The sequence below is a fragment of the Eptesicus fuscus genome, chromosome 4, assembly GCF_027574615.1.
Source record: "Eptesicus fuscus isolate TK198812 chromosome 4, DD_ASM_mEF_20220401, whole genome shotgun sequence".
Lineage (NCBI taxonomy): Eukaryota > Metazoa > Chordata > Mammalia > Chiroptera > Vespertilionidae > Eptesicus > Eptesicus fuscus.
The window spans coordinates 142,676-159,922 of NC_072476.1; the positions used below are offsets into that span (position 1 = coordinate 142,676).

Genomic DNA, 17,247 nt, shown 5'->3' on the forward strand with positions numbered 1-17,247 from the left:
ATAAAAAATAAGGAAAGGAACCCTAGCCAGTTTGGCTCAGAGGATAGAGCATGGCCATGAAAGGTCCTGGGTCTGGTTCCAGGCAAGGGCACGCACCTCAGTTGCAGGGTCAGTTCCTGCCCTTAGGAGTGTGTGCGGGAAGCAGCCAGTGCATGTGTCTCTCTCACATAGATGTTTCTCTCTGTGTCTTCCCCTCCCTCTCTAAAATTCAGTGGGAAAATATCCTGGGGTGAGGATTAAAGGCAACAACAAAAATAAAAGCATTGTTTCCAGATCTGCTTTGGGAAAAAAAAATAGGGACAGGAAAACAGTATAAAATAGGAAGGGAAAAAATTATGCAAAGGAAAAAGGAAGAGAAGGAAGAAAGAGCAAAAATACAGGGGAATAAAAGGAAAGAGAGCCCACTCCAGGGTGACTCAGTGGGTTGGGCATTGTCCCATCACCAAAACGTTGCCGGTTCAATTTCTGGTCAGGGTACATGCCCGGGTAATGGGCTCAATGCCTGGTAAGGGGTGTGCAGGAGGTAGCTGATCGATGTTTTTCTCTCTCCCTCTCCCTTCCCTCTCTCTGAAAAGTAATACAATTATTTTTAGGAAAAAGGAAAATAAGAAATATGGAAGAAAGACAAAAATAATAACAATGTAATCGAAAAATAAAGAAAGGAAAGAATGCCCCCTTGGCACTAAACTCTGCCAAGACAAAGCAAAGTGCACTTGGTCTTGGCAGAGTTTAGTGCCTCCTGGTTCCCTGTGGATCCTGCCCTGTTGTGGAATGAGGCTGTTTTGTATTCTGTGTGAGTCCCCTGGGAGGTACTTTGGTGCTAGCCCCTGTCTGAAGCTGTCCATGTTTGGCTCTCAGCAACTGTTCAATGCTTCCAGTGATTCAGGCCTCGGCTGCCCTTCGAGGGGCCAGCTTGTTCGCCAGAAGGGGCCCAGGGACAGTCAGCAAACATCCTAAGGCCCCTTGGGGTTCTCCTTCTACCTCCTCTGCCTGCCAGCCAGTTGTCCGACTTAGCCACGGAAAAGGCTGCTTCTGAAGGGGCTTTGATGGAATTGGGAGAATGAGGCCACTGAGTGCTGTTCAGATAGATGGTGGGTGTGTTCCCCGGCCCCAGAGCCACACAGCTGAGTCTCTCCTGGAATATTTCCTGATGTCAGGGCAGTGCTCCTGAGTGCAGACCTATGGAGTCTGCTGCCGCGACCTTTCGCAGCGGGGGTTCAGGATCTGAGTAAGAGGCCGGTGCACAAATGCAAACACTAGACAAGAAATGTGAATTTAGAAGGAATGGAGGGCTAGGTAGAACCTCTCTTTAGAGGAGGCACCGAAACCTGGCCTTGTCTGCTTTTATTCATTGTTAGATACACATCCTGCCTTAAGTAAAGCACAGCAAACAGGTAGCAGACAGAGTGTCTCAAAGGGCAGCAAAGATCAGTAAGGCTCAGTAAACATCTACTTTGAAGCTATCAGGTCAGGAAATTGCTTCCAGCCACCACTATCTCAACATAACAATGGTGCTTGGTGTTAGCCCTGCTAATCCTCCACTCTGTGATGGTATTGGGAAAGCCCTGGCTTCCTGCAGTCTGCTGGAAGCCAGGAGTTCCTATTAGCTCTCTTGTGAGGGAGAAGCACCAGTGTAGTTTAGTTCCCAACACTGTAGGGAGAATGGCTGCACCCCAAAGTCAGTCACGGATGCCCCCCGAGACTTCCCAGAGGTAGGCGTGGCCTCAGCTGCAGGCTCCTTGCAGAGGTTGAGCTGCAGGGTGGGGCTAGCGGGCTTCCTGCTGGTGGGTTGAGCTCTATCTCCAAGGTGGGGTTTGCCTTTCCCCAAACGGCTGCTGTTCGAAGGGCTTGGGCATCTCAGGAGAAGTGGCTGCTGGGGTATGGGTGGGTGGGCAGGGATGATCAAGCTCAGTCTCCCAGCCTCCGTTCCTCTGTGTGCCTATCCCCAACCCCAGCCTCTCCTCAGGCAGCTCCAGGCGCACTGCCCTCGTGCACCAGCGCCTCCTGTGAGTGGCTGAAGGGAAACCCTGTGCTCTGCTGTTCTATTCTGCTTTTCAAGTGGCTTTACCTCCAGCCGTCTGCCTCTCTCCCTGATCGATAGGAGTTACCACCTTTCCCAGCTACACGTTAAGGGGCCACATCTCGGCTCTAGTGCTCTGGGTTGGGGAGCCCAGCCTGGGTCCGGGCCTCACTCCTCTCAGGGATCCCCCACCCAGCCTTCACCTGTGAGAGCAGCAGCCCCTCTGACAACGGCTGTTCACCTAGTCTTCAGTTGTTAGTTCCAGGTGAATGTGCCCCCATTTAGTTTTATTTCTAACTAGGGTTCCAGTGCACAAATTCGTGCACCTTGAAAGGAACTGTGGGCTGCGAGGCTGCGGTAGGCACAGGGGCAGGTCTTGGCCCATCCTCTGTGCCCACGCCTGGCCCCTCCCACCGCGGCCCCGGTCCCCTGCCAGCCCTGCTCCCACTGCCACTGCTCCCACATGCTGACGGCGCCAGCCCCACTTGCATCCGCTGATGGCGCGGAGCGATTGGGGCCAGCGCCAGCGGTGGGTGTGAGCAGGGCTGGCACTGTCAGTGGGTGTGAGTGGGGCCGGCGCCATTAGTGGGTGCAAGCAGCAGTTGCTGCCCCGATCACCCTCAGGAACAGGGGGAGGTGGAAAAGCCCTCAGGGGTGATCAGGCCCTGCAGCCACTGCTTGCACCTGCTAATGGCGCCGAGTGATTGGGACTGGTGCCGGGCACCGGCAGTGGGTACGAGTAGAGGCTCCGGCGCCAGCTTCAGGTGCGAGTGCCCGACGGGACCGCGGCACACGGGAGCAAAGAATTTTCAGTAACCACCAGAGGCTTGGCCCGATGACAGTGACCAGTACCCCGCCTTGGTCTGGCACCCCTGCTCACCTGCTCCACCATCCCGCGGCCATGTTTTGCATGTTCCGCACATGCCCCCTGGTGGTCAGTGCACATCATAGCAACCAGTTGTTCAGTTATTCCTCCCATTCGGTCTATTTGCATATTAGCCTTTTATTATATAGGATTTGGTTCTGGGAGGAGTTGCAAGAAGGATCCACCTACTAGGCTGCCACCTTGAAAACTGTTCTTCAGGCTTTCTTAACTTTTACATCAGGAACACGCCAAGTATGGCCTATAGTTTGTTTTTTAAAGGCAGGAAGTCTGATTTTGAAAAATCACATTTTCAGCAAATCAAATCTGAAACCTTCAACCAGATCTGCCCACCACTGAGTGTGGTGGACTCCCTGCTGTTGTCTCCCCTGCCCCTTGATTTTTCCCATTCTTCAATCCTGGTAGAGCTTCCTGGTTTTCTGTCTTAGTCCGGGTAGTTTTGTCAATCAAATGTTGCTGCCTTAGTTCGACACCAGTAGGAATCCCCAGTTTGGAGTGCAGTGAAGAAGGAAACTGTTCAGCACCAGCAGCTCAATTGTGACAGCACGGCTGTGGTGACAGCCATTGGCCTGTTTGGTGGCCCTGAGCCAGGCCCCTCTCTGGCTAGACAGCTCTGCTCCCTGCCGTCTGCAGCCTGCCCTGCACTGTCTGCTCCACTCTGTTCCTCTGAGATGTCCTCAGTGTCCCACCTTTGGTGTTTCAGCTCCGATTGGGAAATGTAGTGTCAGTCTTTGCAGGACCTAGAGCAGAGGGAATTGACTTACAGAGACAGAAGTCCCTGCACCTGGTCCCTGATTGGTTCATCCTTACGCAAATGAGGACTCCAGATCCTTGCAGTTTGTTCCAAAGGCACTATCCTGATTGGTTAGAATTGAACTGCTCTGATTGGTCAGTGCAGAAGCCAATAAGGATATAGCTGCATAGCTCTGATTGGATGGGAAAAGCCTCAGTCCTATTAGTTGAAATAAGATTCAAGCAACTCCTTTATTTTTTTTTAAATCCTTACCTGAGTGTATTTTTCCATTGATTTTTGGAGAGAGTGGTCGAGAGAGGGAAAGAGAGAGAAAAACATTGATGTAAAAGAAATACGTCAATTGGTTGCCTCCTGCATGCACCCTGACCAGGGCCTGGGCCAGGGAGGACCCTGAAACTGAGGTACGTGCCCTTGACCAGAATCAAACGTGGGACCCTTACGTCTGCAGGCCAACGCTCTGTCCACTGAACCAAACTGGCTAGGGCTCAAGCAACTCCTTTATACTGGGTCCCGGACCCAGTGTAGGCAGGCACTTCAGTGCAGAGGCAGGCAGCTTGCTGGAGAGGCCCAAGGGGAAACGGCTGCTGGGCTCTGCCTTGGAAATTTGAGCCCAGTTAGCCGCCAGGAGCCCTTCTCGGTAGGTGTCTTCTTTCCCAGGGTCCACAGTTTCAAGCAACTTACGTTTTTCTGTAATTCACATCTCAGGGTAAAATATATCAGTGGGCAGAGTTTTCTGTAGATGCAACACTCTGGAAATTCCTGCCAGTTGTAAGCTCTTTCCCTTGTCATGGCCCGAGAAGGGCTTCGTGTGTGACGAGCTTCTGCCATCGGTCCGCATGGGTTCTCACTGTGGGCCTCTGCTCTTCCCTGCAGGACTACATTGATTGTGCCGAGGTGTGGGCAGAGTACACCTGCAGGCATTTCACGGTATGTGTGGCTGTGTTTTTGAAATAATCATATATTTTTTCATGTTTATTATAGTGAATAAGTCTGGCTTAGGCATTTTACAGTGATAATTATTCTTAACTTATAAAAAGTCCATCCTTTGTTGTATAGTGTGACAGAGCATTAGTATGTGTGCTATAGCAAGAGGGTTCCCATGTGAATTTGGGAAAAGCTGCATTGTGCAAAGCCAAGCAGCTTTTCACGGTAAGATCCGTTAGATGCTTATATGCTGAAGTCATGATGACTTTCCATGGGGTCTAGGAAGCAGCAGTTCCCAAGCCCTTTTGACTGCCATGTAATTACTGTCTAAGCACACAAGCACACTCTTCCTGAGGCCCCGCCTGGGACCTCCGTTTGGGAAATACTGGGCTTATCAAAGAGCGGAGGCTTTAAAACAGGTAGAAAGAACTGGGTTTGAATCCTATTGCCAGACTTATTTACTTTAAGTAGCAACAGTGCAATGGGCATTGGGTCCCCTGGCTTTGGGGACAAGTCTGTGCTCTTACACAATGTCAGTGCGCTTTGCAGCGCCCGAGAGGGACCTGGCGGGGCAGCAAGTGGCACCGTTGATTTTCCCAGCACGTAGGGAAGCGGGGGCCCGGGAATGCCCGGAGCCTGTGGGAGGGTGCTTCCGTCCTGACGTGGTGTGGACAGAGCCACCGTGAAGCTGTGATACGGGAGGGATTTTCCCCTTCTAATATTTTCAGCAGAATATTTGAAACTGTTTTCTGGAGGATGTGTACTATATTCTGAACACGTTAGTCCTTTTCTCCAGAAAAATGGTCAGTGACTACCCTTCAGTGTCTAATGGGGGTTTCGTTCACTTCCCATTAGAAAAGAGAGGTGAACACCGTGCTGGCTGACATCATCAAGCACATGACTCCAGATCGCGCCTTTGAAGACTCCTACCCTCAGGTACAGATGTGCATTTCCCTTTCCACTGCTGGAGGCTTTCTTCGGTTGAATTAAATTGGCATGTGGCGTGGGTCACACCAGAAAGTCAGGTGATCCTAGCTCTGCCATACCCTGACTAAGTACCTTTTATTCTTGTGCCTCAGTTTTCTCCTCTGCAAAATGAGGTACTAATAGTACCACCCTCAGTGGTTGTGAGGAATACGTGAGGTGTGGATGGGAAGCCCGGAACTCAAGTAAGGAGCCTGTGTTTTACAGTTAAACTAACTTTTTATTTGGAAATAAATTAAAGTGTGTTGTAAAGTTGAAAGAATAGCTTGGAAAAATCCCATTATTCCTTACTCAGATTCTCCAGCTATGAACATATTTGCTTTATCATTATCCTTGTGTGCACACACACTCATATGCATGCAGATCTTCTCTGAATCGTTTGAAGATAAATTACACACATCTTACCACTTTGCCTCTAAAGCATTCAGTGAGTATTTAACTCCTGAGGACGAGGACATGCTCTGTGTAATCCAGGGTAGCGGTCAGCTTCAGGACGCTAACATTGAGGCGTCACGGGGCCTACCGCAGGCCCTGCTCTCCGTGTCGCTGGACTCAGTCGTGCCCCGAGAGCAGGCTTTTCTCCCTCCAGCTCCGAGTCCAGCTCAGGATCACATATGTGAGGCAATTTTTTATCAAATTAAGATTTTATTTTTTTTCATTTAGTAACATGATGTTCAGGCACTTACTGCCTATGATCGATTTCTACCTTCACTTAGTGTAAGAAAATGAGTTACACATTCTTGTAAGAATTTTAGAATTCTCACATTTTGCTAAGTTAAGACTCTCACCATTTGCTAATTAAAATGGTTCATCATTACAATTTATTGAGCAGCCACTCCTCTGTGGCTTTTTCTAGGTGGGACATAAACAGTATGTCACGCAGGTCTTGGTGAGGGTTGTGGAGTGAATGGGTGTGGCTGTGGGTGTCGGTCTCAGGCACGGATGAAGAGTCGTGTATGTGCATTAGAATTTTTGTTGAGGAAATTTTGATAAGACCTTGAGTGCTAGAGGCCCAATTAATTGAAAACTTGAAGTAACAATGATTTTAATGTGGCCCATTCCTGAGAGAGACTGGAATTAGACTGGACTGTGGTTCTGTCCTATCGAGCAGCATCCCATAGCAGGGGCCCTGAGGGCAGCTTGCATTCATGACATCCGCCTGTATTGGTCGTGAGCCCGTGGACTGAAGTGGCCTTCTCTTACTCCAGGCCAGGGGTAGGGAACATGCCTGGTAAGCCTGGAATATTTCTTGTGCCAGAAAGAAAGGACGCACTAAAAATACTGACGGGGTACAGGGCCCTGAAAAGGACCCGGAGCAGCTTGGAAGGGGCCCTTGTGAACTCCCAATTTGATCATCAAAAACATAAGGACAGTGGTGGGTTATAATCCACTGACCAAAATAAGGATCCAGCGGACTTTCTGATGATGAATATGAATAAATAGATGAAGGGAAAGAGGGGTGGGGGTGCCAGTTGAGAAATGTGGAAGAAATGGTAGAATTTTAAAAAAAATCACCATTTGCAGCCAACACAGTGAGCAGATAGGGATAGGGATATGGGTGATGGATTAAAGTATTATAGTCCCATCACTGTTCACTGTCCTGCATTTGATAGCAGTGCAGTGGCGGCGGGGGGATACATGTGTGACTGCACTTAATTTAAGACATTCCTGGGCTAAAGGGTTTGTTGCTGTGGATACGGTTTCAGGAACCGTTTTAACCAGACAGTATTGCAATGTCTTCATCTTTTGCTTGACTGACCTAAAAAGCTACTTAATTTTGAAATGGGAGCGTACCTCTTAATATTCTGTTTCTAGAACATGAGCAATTTCCTTTGTAAAGGATTTGTAAACAGGAGTGTTTTTAGTAGAAACAAAGTATCTGTCAGTGAATTTCTCTTAACAGTAATGGGCAGGCAAGGTTTGTGTTTAATTTAGAGGCGGCTCCTTGGGCCTCTCCTTCCTGGTGAGGCCGGTCAGCAGCTCTGTGTGCACTCAGGTGCAGGTGGTGGGCCCAATCCCAGGGCCTGAGGCCCACGCCCCGCCCTCCTGGAGGATGTGACCTTTGACTCCTGGCAGTCAGAGAATAGTCAGGTTGGGCTGTTTTGTGAATGAAGGTCTAGGGGACCCAGCCACATCCATGGTTTACCTGCTGTCCTGGCTGCCTTCTAGCTACAGGAGCGAGGCTGTGTCTGGTGATGCCTGTGTGGCTACGGAAACTTCTCCTCCTCCTGGATAGTCACAGCTGACTTTCGGAGGACTGGAGGGCAGGTTCCCATACCTGAACCATCCCCTTCAGTCCTCACAAGGAGCTGACTGCCGCCTGGCTGTCTGTTCCAACCAAGACACTGTTTCCCGAGGCTCAGTCCTTCCCAGACGTTGGGCAGTCCAGGGTTCCCTTCTTGGGGTTGGGATTGCAAATGATGCAAGGGTGGCCTTTTAAACATGCCCAAGTTTTATTAAATAAGATGTGTTTTTTTGTTTTATTTGCAGCTTCAGTCAATAATTAAGAAAGTGATTGCCCATTTCCATGATTTCTCAGTGCTCTTCTCAGTGGTAAGTAACACTCCTAAGTTGTTTGTGGAAATTTGTATCTGAGTCAGAGGTTCTCTTAGTGTCTCAGTCATTTTTCAAGGTGCCCTGGGCCAAAGAAATGCTTAACGGTTCTCTTCATAAAGTAGCTACGTCTAAACAGCTTAAGTATCAATGTCATCACAGCTCAACCAGCAGCTGAAAGACATGATGCGCCTAGACAGAAAGGAAATATGATGTAGCTCACCATTCCTACTACCGGCACCCCGCTTCTCAAACTGGGCAGCCTCTTCCTTCGTGCCGTTCACATGGTGCTTGCTTTCATCACACAACCTAATGCTGAAACTGAAATAACAGTTGCCTCAGTGTCTGACAGCCGAGATTTATTTTGTTTCCCTCAAAAAGTCAAAAACTTCTGAGACGTCCTGTCAAACCTGCTGCAGTGCACTGGGTTAGCGCGCCCTGCGCGCCTGTGTACCGTGCCGAGGGGAGGAGTCCCCACTCACGTACACTCACAAGACGGCAAAGTTCTGGTCTTTTCTTTATTTAAAAATAGAGGCAAGATGCTGTGGCCACTCTCTGAACAACTCTGAGGCCTTTCTTTGCTTGCCAATGCCACTGTAAAAAGGCTGAAGTCTGCCTTTCATTTTAGCACGCAGAACGCTTCTGGTCACCTGACGGTTGTCCAGCCCTTGCCGGCGGGCTCAGTGGTTACAGCGTGGGCCCCGGCACTGAACGGTTGCTGGTTCTGTCCTCGCCCCCGTGGGGGCATGTGCTGGGGGCAACCAATTGATATGTCTCTCACATCGATCTTTCTCTCTTTCCTTCTCTCCCTTCCCCCTCCCTCCCTTTCACTCTCTAAAAATCAGTGGAAAAAATATCCTTGGGTGAGGATTAACAAAAGAATAAAAAGTAAATGTTGCTCAGACGGTGCACCGCAATGTTAGCTGGCCCCAGTCTGACCCTGGGCACAGGGAGGTCGTTTGAACAGCAGTCGTTTCTAACTCTGGGTCACTCCCGCTCTCGGGGTCCTCGCTGATCTGCCTCAGAGACGAGCAGCTCTTTTACCTTCAAAGAAAAAAAATGACCCATGGGTTCCTTTTAATAACATGGAGGCTGCTTTTTTCTTTTTAAATTTTGTTTTAGGAAAAATTTCTGCCATTTCTGGACATGTTCCAAAAAGAGAGTGTGCGGGTGGAGGTTTGCAAATGCATCATGGAAGTTTTTATCAAGTAAGTGTGACTTTGTCGTTGAAAGCTTCGATTCCCAGTGCCTTTTTAAAAACTGTTGGTAAGAGTCAGTGTGTGCCCTCTGGGGCCCAGGCCTGTGCATGCATTTCCTGCCTGAGGAGCAGTGAGAGGGCGGCCTCCGGAGGAGCAGTCACGCTGGAGGCTGTGCTTCGTGCCGAGGAAGACAGGAGGGTGGTCATCACCTGCGTTCATGCAGATGTGCTTCTGGAAGGAGCAGGCTGTTGATGAGCTAACTCAGGGAGTGACGCTTTAAAAGATAAAGTCCTGTTTATCAAGGTCCCAGAGCTGGAAAGGTTTGCATCGCCACTGGGTAGATTTGTGATCCATTTTCAGTTTAGTTTCTTTCATGTTATTAAATCCATTTCCCAGAACTGTGTACTGCTGGTGGTACATGAAATAATTAGGTGGTCCATGGAGGAGAGGTTTTCATTTTCATTTGTAAAGTTGTATATATTTATTTTAGCATATGTTAGATAATATATAACTAATGCAGTCAGTGATTTTATGTATATTATTTTTTAAATATTAAATATGTAGAGTTTAGAAAGTTGAGATAGATGTTGCTTGAATATATGTTTTAAGCTTTCCTGTGTTGTCTTCCTAAAAGATTAATTCCATATGCTTGGAATAAATACACCAACTTTACTTGCATAAGGGTTTGTTTGATGAGCTTGTCCTTTTATATTATTTATTTGAAAAACCCAATTAATAAGTGCTCCTGGCAACTAACACAGTTGAAGATAGGTCGTGAGCCACTTCAAGGAGTTCAAGAAACATGAGGAAAAGACCCCCACAGATTTGCCCTTTGCTTGTATTAGGAAGTGTAGTAGTTTGACCAGGATTCTGCAGTTATTAGAAATTACAGTATGTGGAGAAGAGCAAACTTGTCATTGAAAGAATTAAGAGAAAGTTAGAACATAGCCCCTCAGTGGTGAACTGGGCCATGGTCAGTGCAGTCGGATCGCTGGCTGCTTCTCAGACATGTATAGTCGATGAGAACCAAATCCATGCTTTCCCTGTCCTCAGGGGCACAGCCTTCACAACTGTCTTCACCTGTTTCCCAGGCATCAGCACGAGCCCACCAAGGATCCGGTCATTCTGAACGCCCTCCTGCACGTGTGCAAGACCATGCATGACTCCGTGAAGTAAGCTGCCACGTCACATAGGCTGGGTCTCAGTGCCACATGGCAGTACATAAGGGGGTGGCTGCTGGAAGCTGCCACTGTGAATTCTATTTTATGGGGCTATTAAGGTTCTTGCCATTGAGGACTTCCCACTCTAGGAGAGCAGCGAGGCTGAGGGTACCTTCCTGAGAAAATGACATGGCATATGTTCTTATAACGGAAATTCAGGTGAGAGAAAAGACTGGTTTCAAGCCAAGTGAACTCAAACCGCTGTCTCCAAGAGATCTCTGAGAGCGGCAGCTAATATACTAGTGAGTTCACTCATTCAGTGATACAGCCTTCCCATGTTTTCCTCAACCAGTTCTTTAAAGGCACCTGCAGTTGTTCACCCTTCTTACATAAAGGACGTTATTTGTTCAGTATATTTGAGGCTGAGACCTACCCACCGACCTTACCTTTGGGTCAAAGGCCAAATGATCACTCCTTTGCTTTCTAGCCTGCTCCCCACCCCTCATTTCTATTTGACCACACTTGAGGCAATTCCTGCGAATCACTGAAATTTTAGTTCCCAAAGAATTTTTAAACAAGCAACATGATTTACTGGAAAATGTTACAAGCACTGAGAAAATTGTTTTAGAGCTTAACCATCAACAAGAGGAATTGTACTTATTGTTTTTCCTCTAAAGGTTTTCAGAATTTTTATTTTCATGACTTTGTGCTTTCAACTTCATGGTTAGTTATAAAAATAAAAATATCAACTCTTTTAATAATAAATGGAACCATTAGATTTTAGTTGGACAAAAATAAAAATAAAGGCACAGAAAACACCCAGAAAGGCACTTGTGTTAGTAGTAGGATATGGGCTTTTGGCTTAAATAAAATAGATTGATTTCTCTCTTGATAAAAGTATGAGACCAACAGGTGGAGGTATGATAGCTCTGCTTTAGAACATCATCCAGGAACCCAGGCTCCTTCTGTCTTGTTGCTCTGCCATCGCTCTCCTGGTGGAAGCTGGCTTACCTTGACTGTGTCCATGCTGCATTCTGCAGGCTGTAGGCAGCAGCTTTCTTTTAGGGCAAAACTTGGAAGGCTCTTCAATGGACACAGACACTGGGGTGGTGGGGGCTTGCTTGGGGTGGGAATGGCTGGGGGTGGGTGTCTATTGGGGAAAAAGGAGACATACACTGAGTGGCCAGATTACGATGAATTCTGAATGCATTATAACCTGGCCACTCAGTGTATATCGTATATAATAAAAGGCTAGTATGCAAATTGCCCCCTCGACCAGGAGTTCCACCAGCAGGCAGGCCAGCCAACCGCCCATGTCCCCTCCCCCTGGCCAGGCTGGCCGGACCCCACCCATGCAAAAATGCATGCACCGGGCCTCTAATATATATATTACACATACACACACACTGAGTGGCCAGATTATTAATGCGTTCAGAGATCATAATAATCTGGCCACTCAGTGTATGTAAAACTGTAGACAATAAAAACAAAATAAAACTTGGAAGGCTCTTAATTGCTTGCATTCACATCCCATTGGCTAGAACTGTCACATGGCCATACTTAGCTGCAGAGGAGACTGGGAAATGTAGTCTAGGAGAAGGAAGGAGACCTGGTGTATTGGAGGGTGTTTTGCAGTCTCTGCCAATAATTATCTTTCCTAGAGCAAATCAACAAACAAAACTCTTGGTTCCTGTTTTCTCTGGGCTCTTTTTTCAGAACAAATCAGGGCCCTATTTATAAGCTTTACAACAGTGGTTCTCAACCTTCCTAATGCTGCGACCCCTTCATACAGCTCCTCATGTTGTGGTGACCCCCAACCATAAAGTTATTTTCGTTGTTACTTCATAACTGTAATTTTGCTACTGTTATGAATAGTAATGTAAATATCTGTGTTTTCCGATGGTCTTAGGCGACCCCTGTGAAAGGGTCGTGCGACCCCCAAAGGGGCCGCGACCCACAGGTTGAGAACCGCTGCTTTGAAAGTACAGTCTAAACTATGAAGCCTTGACATTTTCTTACACATATATATTTGTATTCAATTTGTTAATAGAAGAAACTGAGTTCTGTGATTTACTTTAAGATCCATCCCCAAAATAAGACATTTTGACAGATGGAGAGGGAAATAGATGGTTATGTGATAAAGTAAATATTATAAAATGATAATGGTAAGATCTTGATGGGTGGGTATATGGGTATTCATTGTAAAATTCTTTTCAACTCTGCTGCCTAGTTTGACATTTTTTATTACGTTGAACAAAAGTTCTCTGAATTACATTTGAAATGGAACCTTTCTGCCCAAATTCCAAAGAAGAAGAAGTTACCACTAATAAATAAATTTTAAGAACAACAACTTTGAGATGTGAAACACTTGCAAATCTAGAAAATGCAAAATGTTGTTACCTGTTAAATTGCTCAGTTCTTATATATTTTTCTTTGGAAGCTCGTTTGTCACTCAGTGTTAATTCTGTACCTTGTTGATTTCAGCGCCCTCACTCTGGAGGATGAGAAGAGAACGCTGGCCTGTCTGATTAATGGGTTTGTAAAGATGGTAGGTCTTGAGGGACAGACTCAGTGGACTTGGAAAGGGATGGTAGGTCTTGAGGGATGGACTCAGTGGTTTCTCTGTACTTGGGTGGATGATGAGTTAGCATGTTCCCAGATGCTTCTCGTTCTTATTGAGATAAGATGAGGCTAGAAAACAGATCCCATTAGCCAGGCTCAGGGAAAGTCCTGGGGAGAGGGGGGCTTACTGGCTCATGTGACAAAGGTTCTGGAGTGGAGCCCCTCAGAGGAGCTGCTGGAGGTGGGACCTCTGTGTGTCCGGTCATGGCTCTGCGCCCGGTGCCCTCCTAGGCAGGCTCGCTCGCCACGAGAGCCCAGAAGGAAGGGTCCCAGCAGCTTCGTAGGATTGAGTCCGTTGGATGGATGTGGGCCCATCCCAAACAAATGGCTGCTGTGGGGGAGAGCAAACACGACCAGCCAGGCCGCGGAGACTCGCACAGCCGGGCAACCCACTTCCATGGCCAGGAGGCTCCCTGACACTCCTGCTGTCTGCCATGGGACAGTGGAACGCGGCTGTGCACACGTGCGCCTCTCCCTTCGCCTGTTACCCGCAGCGTGGACAGCTCACCCCAGGCCTCAGTGTTTCATTAATCCCACAGTTCTGTTGTCAGATGGGCCACTGGGCTGCCCCGGGGGCAGGCTGGGGCCTCAGTGCTGGCTGAGGGGCCTCACTTCTCCTCCGAGTGACCGCTTTCTTCCCCTTCTCCCATCATTCAGCCACCACAGCTTTTACCTGGTGGGGCAGACGCGGGGGCGCAGGTTCAGGAAGGGCAGTGAGTCACAGGACGGCCCTTCGTAAAGCGGGGAAAGCGACTCCATGTCCGGTCGGAAGAGTCCCCAGGGACCCTGGAATGCCCAGCAGAGTGGGGGTTACTGCAGCTTTCTCTGGGAGCATCCACTGTGCATCCTTGCCAAAACAGCCCTGCCTTTGTTCTCGGTGCGCAGAGCTAACTCCCAGCTGCCACCAGTGTCCTGGCTTAACAGGCATTCGAGACCAAGGCCGAGATGGGAGTAACTAGGTCACCTTGAATTAACCGAGGAAATGTGACTCATCCAGCAGCGGGGCCAGCGGAGCTATCCGCCAAAGGCTGTGGGTAAAGGACCGATTTGGATTAAGTTCGGGCATGTTAGGAAATGGATCTATGGCTTTGAGCCCTTGATTAACATGTCGGTCATATGGTCTTTATCTTTTTATGGCTTTGTCTGAAAGCCGCTGAGTTATAATGGAAAAGAATATGAGGAAATAAGATGTGAAACCTGGTAGTTACAGTGGAAATAGCAAAGTTAAACTCCTGGACCGGAATTATTGCTGTAGCAGTCAGTTTGTCCTACTAGCCAGCTAGTCATCAGTTTGGAGCAATGGAGACGAAGGGATTTGTAATGGGGGAGAAGCCTCCGTCTGTGGCTCTGGCAACAGCGGCCACTGAGGTTGGGAACCCCATCAGGGAGCAGGAATCCCGGCCGACAGCACAAGCTCCCTTAGTGCTCTGAAAGCACAGCTGACAGCTCCAGTGCTTCCTCCCCAGTCCCCCTTCTATCCGGGGACGTTCTGTTTATATTTTGAGATTCTGTGTTTTATTGTTTGTTTTTGTTAATCCTCACCTGAGGATATTTTTTCCATTGCTTTTTAGAGAGAGTGGAAAGGAAGGATAGAGGGAGGGGGGGAGAGAGAGGGGGAGAGAGAGACATGGATGTGAGGGAAACATATCGACTGGTTGCCTCCTGGACTCACCCAGACAAGGGGCAGGGAATGAACCTGCAGCCCAGGTACATGTCTTTGGGAATCAAACCTGTAACCCTTCGGTGTGTAGGCCAATGCTCTGACCACTGAGCACCACTGGCCACGGAGGTTCTGTTTCACACCCTTCAGCCTTTCCGTGTTCTGCTCCAGTGCCCATGTCACGGTGATGAGGTGGCAGTAGTAACATGTCAGCGACATGCTGAATGGGGCATTGTAGTCTGGTCAGAGTATATCCCAGTGCGTACGTGCGCGCACACGCATGCTTGCATGCCCTTCCCACCTAGTCATTGGTGGCTCGTCATCTCAGCACCACCCCGCGTCCCCCGCCCCCCAAGCTCAGGCAAAGCCTGTTCAGCTGATTGTCAGCCTCTCTCTCTGATTCTAGGTGTCCTTTGGTCGTGATTTTGAGCAGCAGCTAAGTTTCTATGTGGAGGCCAGGTCGATGTTTTGCAATCTGGAACCTGTTCTTGTGCAGTTGATTCACGTAAGGCTTTCCATTCATTCATTCTCAGCAAATGTTTATTGGTCATCTGCACGCCAGAACCATTTAACCTGGGACTCCCCTGGTCCCGAGATGTGGCAGGCTTTTCTCAAAGGTTGATGCAATCTAGAACTTACTGAAATCTTTGAGTGGTTTTATTGACCCTTTTTCTCTGAAATGTGTTTATTCTCCTTCCTGCGGGCCAGCAGCAGAGGCGTGAGGACTGGCTGTGGTTGAGGAATGCTAACCCCGGCCTTGCTGCCTCACCGGAGTGCCCACTTCCTTGGGACACGGCCTTTTCCTGGTGCCCAGGCCAAAAGAAATCAGTGACATCTCTGTTTATTCAATAGTTAGGCTCAGACAACTTAAGTATTTATGCCTTAACAACTTGATAGCCCTTTAAAACAATAATACATGTAAATTAAAAATATATATTTTTTAATGTCATTCTTAATTGACCATAATTCCTTTCTGATGAAGTGTGACTGCACAGCCTTTCAAACCCCAGAGTTGGGGGGACACCACTACCTTTATTTCTCTTCCACGTTGCCTTTTCCACATTGAGTTTGCACAGCACTTGCGTTTATCACACCCCAGCTGTGCAAAGACGCAGCCTCACGGTAAGGAATTGACTCTGGGCTGCCTCTCTCTGGGGCTTTGCCCAGTGCTCAATAATTGCTGTTTTCCTTAAAAAATAAGAGGTTTCCCTGTGAGTTTTCACAGTTTGGGAACCTAGGTCCAAACTTTTCACATCTGTGGAAAAATTCCCTAAGGCTCCTTAGTCGCCTCACCTGAATTCAAGAGGAGCAGCCGTGTTATATGTGATTGCTGGGTGCCAGGCTGTGGAGCATTACTAAGCTTAACACCTGCATGTGGAGACTTTGTCTGTGAGACAGGAGGGAACCACCCGCCTCTCGGGCTGAGAGGGTTCGATGAGGCAATGAGTGCACAGTTCTTTGGGCAGCACCTGGCTGTGGTACGCGATGCTGTGGCTCCTTTCATTACCTCTCTTATGGATGTTGCTAATATGGCGTAGCTGAATTGCATGGTTATGCTCAGATTTGGAAATTTCTCTTAAGATCTTTTTTTTTTAATATATTTTATTGATTTTACAGAGAGGAAGAGAGAGGGATAGAGAGTTAGAAACATCGATCAGCTGCCTCTTGCACACCCCTACTGGGGATGTGCCCGCAACCAAGGTACATGCCCTTGACCGGAATCGAACCTGGGACCCCTGAGTCCGCAGGCCGACGCTCTATCCACTGAGCCAAACTGATTTCGGCTCTCTTAAGATCTTTAAGATCTTAAGCTTAGTGTATGGATTTCCAGAAATGGAGTAGTGAACCCTAGCTGTTCATTAAGCCAGAAAATGGTCATTTATAATGCAGAGGATAGGCATGGCTAACTCAGTGAGAGCCTTCATTCTACTCCAAGGCTACCACGGGCCAAATAAATAAGGGGTAAGTGTATGTGACGCAAAAAAGCAAAGGCTTCAATTTTCATAGAAACGCAGGTTTTTTTCAGTAGAGATGCTGAATACCAAGGGCTGAAATAAATGAGTCATTAACATAAGGTAATAGAACACTTTAATAAAAATTAATGTTTTTTCTTGAACATTAACTTACCAGCCACTGAATAACTGCACAAATTAATAAGCGTAACACAAATAAACCTGTTTTTCTTGTTCTCTGAAAGCGAAATATTTCCTGTTGCGCACACCAAACAAGTCAGTCCAAGACTAATGACATGGCCGTCGGCTGCTAAAATATTCGCTGCTAGTATTAGTGGAGGGAAATGGTGCGCCTGCGCATAAGGCACGTAAGGGAAATGAATGCAACACGATTATAGTCATCAGTCATTAGTGAATGTTGTAGTTCGTTATTAATAATTATGTGTAACAGGATGTTGTAAAAATTAAGTTACAAAACTTTTATTAAAATGTTTCTTATATACCGTTATATTGGCTGGGCTGTGAAAATAATCGTT

General features: G+C 47.7%; 1 protein-coding gene across 1 annotated transcript in view; it reads left to right on the top strand.

The window, feature by feature from the left end:
- VPS35L (VPS35 endosomal protein sorting factor like) overlaps positions 1–17,247 on the top strand; it is a 142,790-nt gene that overhangs the window by 91,211 nt on the left and 34,332 nt on the right. Inside the window, exons 18-24 of the mRNA XM_008160012.3 lie at positions 4,531–4,584; positions 5,437–5,517; positions 8,056–8,118; positions 9,241–9,326; positions 10,409–10,489; positions 12,962–13,025; positions 15,166–15,264. Of these exons, the coding sequence (XP_008158234.1) occupies positions 4,531–4,584; positions 5,437–5,517; positions 8,056–8,118; positions 9,241–9,326; positions 10,409–10,489; positions 12,962–13,025; positions 15,166–15,264 (528 nt within the window). The remainder of the gene's footprint in view (positions 1–4,530; positions 4,585–5,436; positions 5,518–8,055; positions 8,119–9,240; positions 9,327–10,408; positions 10,490–12,961; positions 13,026–15,165; positions 15,265–17,247) is intronic.